General features: G+C 52.7%; 1 protein-coding gene across 2 annotated transcripts in view; it reads left to right on the top strand.

The window, feature by feature from the left end:
• lnx2a (ligand of numb-protein X 2a) overlaps positions 1-5,000 on the top strand; it is a 16,937-nt gene that overhangs the window by 6,753 nt on the left and 5,184 nt on the right. For both annotated transcript variants that reach the window (XM_036522655.1, XM_036522656.1), the window contains exons 2-5: positions 1-163; positions 3,960-4,192; positions 4,309-4,446; positions 4,597-4,796. The exon at positions 1-163 is cut by the window's left edge and continues 343 nt beyond it. In XM_036522655.1, the coding sequence (XP_036378548.1) occupies positions 1-163; positions 3,960-4,192; positions 4,309-4,446; positions 4,597-4,796 (734 nt within the window). The remainder of the gene's footprint in view (positions 164-3,959; positions 4,193-4,308; positions 4,447-4,596; positions 4,797-5,000) is intronic.

Raw genomic sequence — 5,000 nt, forward strand, 5'->3', positions numbered from 1 at the left:
ACTTCTGCCCGCTGGACCGCGCCCCCCTGCAGCTGCACCACTGCAGGAAGGCCAGCATCCTCGTACACAAGCTGCTGGACAAGCTGTCCGTCACCTGCCCCTACAGCCCCACCTGCCCCCTCACCATGCAGCGCTGCGACCTGCCGGCTCACCTCACACACAGGTAACACACACACACACACACACACACACAGGTAACACAAACACACACACACACACAGGTAACACACACACACACACACACACACAGGTAACACACACACACACACACACACACACACACACACAGGTAACACAAACACACACACACACACACACACACACACACACACACAGGTAACACACACACAGGTAACACACACACACACACACACACAGGTAACACACACACACACACAGGTAACACACACACTCACACACACACACACACACACACACAGGTAACACACACACAGGTAACACACACACACACACTCACACTCACACACTCACACACACTCACACACACACACTCACACACACACACACACTCACACTCACTCACACACACTCACACACTCACACACACACACTCACACACACACACACACACTCACACACACACACACATACACACACACACACATTCACACACACACACACATTCACACACACACACACACTTTTGTGGGGGCTCCTGGTCTGGGTGATAGTGACTCCTAATGTCAGCCAGTGGGCGTGTCCTCCTCCGGAGGGCCCGTATAATTGGCTCAGGAGTTGCGGCATCACGTGTTGGTTGGGGGATTATGCCTCTCTGTGCCGTGTGACGGCTGGCAGTTCTCCGCGCTCTGCAGCCATGCTGGGAAACTTTAACTCCAGGAACCTTTTCAACCATTTCTTCTGTGAGACGGCAAAGGGAAACCCGCAGCTGTGGTGAGTGCCACACTGCCCCTCTCTGTGGCAGCGCGGCTGCTGTCCGTTAAGCTCTCTTAATAGTTTTTTTGGGTAGTTTGGCACGTACAGTATTCATGGTGTTGGCAGTGCAGTCCACATAAATTAGATTTTAGATTAGTTTGGATAAGGCAGGCCAGACAGAGTGAGTGGTTTAGTTGGACACTATGGCAAATTTGCGCTGAATGTACTGGCTACTTAGTTTCAGAAAGTGTGAGCAGTTTAGTTTGACAAAGTAGTTAAAGTCAGAGAGTGTAGGTGCATGAAAATGGAAGTGGTTTAGTGTAAGCAGTGTGTGAACAGTTCTAAGTTACCTTGGTAACACTGACACTTCTGTGGAGTGCAAACCCAGGCTGTTACCATGACGACCCTCACAGAGTTGAGAGCAGTGGGCTGTGAGATCGCAAGGAGCTTAACTCTAACGAGCTCTCGTTAACAAGCTGTCCCTAACGAGCTCCTGTTAACAAGCTTTCCCCAACCAGGGTGCTGACAGTGGCACAGGGCATCTTTTTCCACCGTTTTTATGCCTGGCTTTGGAGTCGCTAATTGAATGTCCACATTGTGTCGCCATGACATCACCGTGACATCACTGTGACATCATCTGCACTCCCGAGGAGCTGCAGGGTAGGAATCCCCCCTGGCGGGTCATAGCTGAGGTGTTCCGCCACTACAGACTCCCCGGTTTCAGGGGGAGAGCCCTCTGACTCGAACCCGAGTCTCAGTCTGGAATGAGCACCCTAGCTGACTGAGCCACCTGGGAGCTCAATCCTCTGAAATTTGGCCGAACACACAGTGAACTGCAGCGGACTGTACGGGGGTATGTGAGCATCAAACAATCCTGAAGCCTTTTCAGGCTCAGAAATAAACGGCGTAGGAAGCTGAGTTCTCAGGGCTCTCAGTCGTCTCCTGCTCCGATGCCTATGAGGCTGGAAGCAGCTGCTGTATGGGGTTCTTCTTCCCTCTCTCTGCGCAGAACGTGGTTTTCAGTTTCTCACGCAAGGAGAGTTCAAGGCCAGCCGTGCTCCCAGACTCTAACCCTAACCCCAACCCTAACTCTAACCCTAACCCTAACCCCAGTGTCACTCAGGAGAGGGAGGTCGTTAAGGTAACATGCTGGCCTCTCGTGTGTGTGTCAGTTGCACACGCTCAGGTGTGTTTACAGGTGTATTATGATCTGCAGCATATCCATCCCTGGCCATCATGCAGTCCTGCAGCTCTTTTCTGCTTCCAGCATGCACAGGTGTGCAGGTGCTACACTGTCACAGGTTCTTCTTCTCTGACTGTCACACAGGTGGGACAGTCTCCACTCCTATCACAGGTTCTTCTTCTCTGACTGTCACACAGGTGGGACAGTCTCCACCCCTGTCACAGGTTCTTCTTCTCTGACTGTCACACAGGTGGGACAGTCTCCACCCCTATCACAGGTTCTTCTTCTCTGACTGTCACACAGGTGGGACAGTCTCCACCCCTGTCACAGGTTCTTCTTCTCTGACTGTCACACAGGTGGGACAGTCTCCACCCCTATCACAGGTTCTTCTTCTCTGACTGTCACACAGGTGGGACAGTCTCCACTCCTATCACAGGTTCTTCTTCTCTGACTGTCACACAGGTGGGACAGTCTCCACCCCTGTCACAGGTTCTTCTTCTCTGACTGTCACACAGGTGGGACAGTCTCCACCCCTATGGGACAGCGTCATGCTGTCTATTTCCATCAGCAGGGCCTGGTCATTCACATCACACCTTATTCTTTAAACGTTTACAGATAAAGTTAAACTTCTCTCTTTCGGATTACTGTAACACCAGGCATTGGTGTCCCAGTCTGGCTCTTCTGCTGTTTTCAGGATACCTCTGGAATTCAGATCCTGGCAGGTAGGAAGGATTGTAGCTCTGAATAAAGGCCCCTTGCCACTTTGATTCTGGATAAAAATGTCCAGCGCTGTTTTAATGAGGTGAGGTCATCTGTGATCAAAGCACTCAGACATGTGAAACAGTGAGGCTCATCACCGGCTGCCTCTGTGCTGAAGGACATTCCAGCTGAGGGCAGAGAGAGGCCTTCAGTCATGCAGAGCTGATCGGGAATCATGCAGAGTTGATCGGGAATCGGGAATCATGCAGAGTTGATCGGGAATCGGGAATCATGCAGAGTTGATAGAGTTGATCGGGAATCATGCAGAGTTGATTGGGAATCATGCAGAGTTGATAGAGTTGATCGGGAATCACGCAGAGTTGATCAGGAATCGGGAATCATGTAGAGTTGATCGGGAATCATGCAGAGTTGATCGGGAATCGGGAATCATGCAGAGTTGATCGGGAATCATGCAGAGTTGATCGGGAATCATGCAGAGTTGATCGGGAATCGGGAATCATGCAGAGTTGATCGGGAATCATGCAGAGTTGATCGGGAATCATGCAGAGTTTAACGGGAATCATGCAGAGTTTAACGGGAATCATGCAGAGTTTAACGGGAATCGGGAATCATGCAAAGGTGATCGGGAATCATGCAGAGTTGATCGGGAATCGGGAATCATGCAGAGTTGATCGGGAATCATGCAGAGTTGATCGGGAATCGGGAATCATGCAGAGTTGATCGGGAATCATGCAGAGTTGATCGGGAATTGGGAATCATGCTCTCCAACTGCGTGCAAACAGGTCTGTTTTTCATCTCAGAGGAAGCTGTCATGTGCTGTCATGTGCTGTCATGCGCTGTCATGTGCTGTGACGGACAGCTGCAGCTGAACACCTGGGTTTTTGGTGTTCGTGTTGCTGTTGGTTTGGCGTGTCTGTGGTGGTGGGGGGGGTTGTGGGCATGGCTCTGCTGCGGTTTTTTCCCCGCTCTGTCTGAGATACGCGTCTGTGTCCTGGCTGGGCTCACTTTACTCTGAGGTTTGGGCCCTATTTGTGTCTGCACAGGTGTACCATCTGCGCAGGTGTGATGTCCGTGTGTCTGCGCAGGTGTGATGTCCGTGTGTCTGCGCAGGTGTGATGTCCGTGTGTCTGCGCAGGTGTGATGTGTCCGTGTGTCTGCGCAGGTGTCCTGGGACGCAGACTCAGAGAGCGAGGCTGGAGCGCTCTCGGTCAGACCGCGCAGACGTGGAGGAGCACAGCGTGGTGCCGGACACCGCCCGGTCACCTCAAACAGAGCTGCAAGAGGACTCCCCCTGCACCCCCAGGGGCAGCGCTCACACCTGCAGTGGGGTTCCCATGTGGACCGACGAGTCCGGCCTGGACAACCCCGCCTTCGAGGAGAGCACGGAGGAGGACAGTGAGTCTGACCCTGCCCCGACCCAGCCCATGCCTGGATGAGTCACAGGTTACAGGTGAGGCAGTCATTCAGTGGTAGATGTGCGTTGAACAGCAGGTGGTGCTGTGCTCCCGCAGGTGTGCGCGGTTTGGAGTACGTCTCCCCGAGGGCGAAGCGGCCGCTCAGTAACCCCTGCATCCACCTGCTCCGTACCGGCAGCACCAGCTCCACCGCGTGGGAGTGGCCTGAGTCCCCGCCCCCTTTAGCTGACGACGGTATGATGTCACTTCCTCTTCCAGGGTCTACACAGCTACAACCTGCAGCTTCTAATACACACTGTGTCCTGTTTTATATGATTACAGTATAGGACTGTCTGTCTGTAATGTGTGTGTGGGTAATGTGTGTGTAATGGCTGTGTTCTCCAGGCTGTGTGAAGCTGTCAGCTTTGCCTGAAGGAGAGATCACTACCATAGAGATCCAGCGCTCCAACCCCTATGTGGAGCTGGGCATCAGCATCGTCGGGGGCAACGAGACCCCCCTCATCAACGTGGTGATCCAGGAGGTGTACCGTGACGGTGTCATCGCCCGCGACGGCCGTCTGCTGGCAGGGGACCAGATACTGCAGGTACTGCCAAACTACAGGTGCTAATGTAGTGCACTACAGATGCTACCGTACCAAACTACAGGTGATGCTACACTATATTACAGTACTACACACACTGCTATACCCCTGCATTACACACACTGCTATACCCCTGCATTACACACACTGCTATACCTCTGCGCTACACACACTGCTATACCTCTGCGCTACACACACTGCTATACC

Source organism: Megalops cyprinoides, chromosome 2 (genome assembly GCF_013368585.1).
Source record: "Megalops cyprinoides isolate fMegCyp1 chromosome 2, fMegCyp1.pri, whole genome shotgun sequence".
NCBI classification, from domain to species: Eukaryota; Metazoa; Chordata; class Actinopteri; order Elopiformes; family Megalopidae; genus Megalops; species Megalops cyprinoides.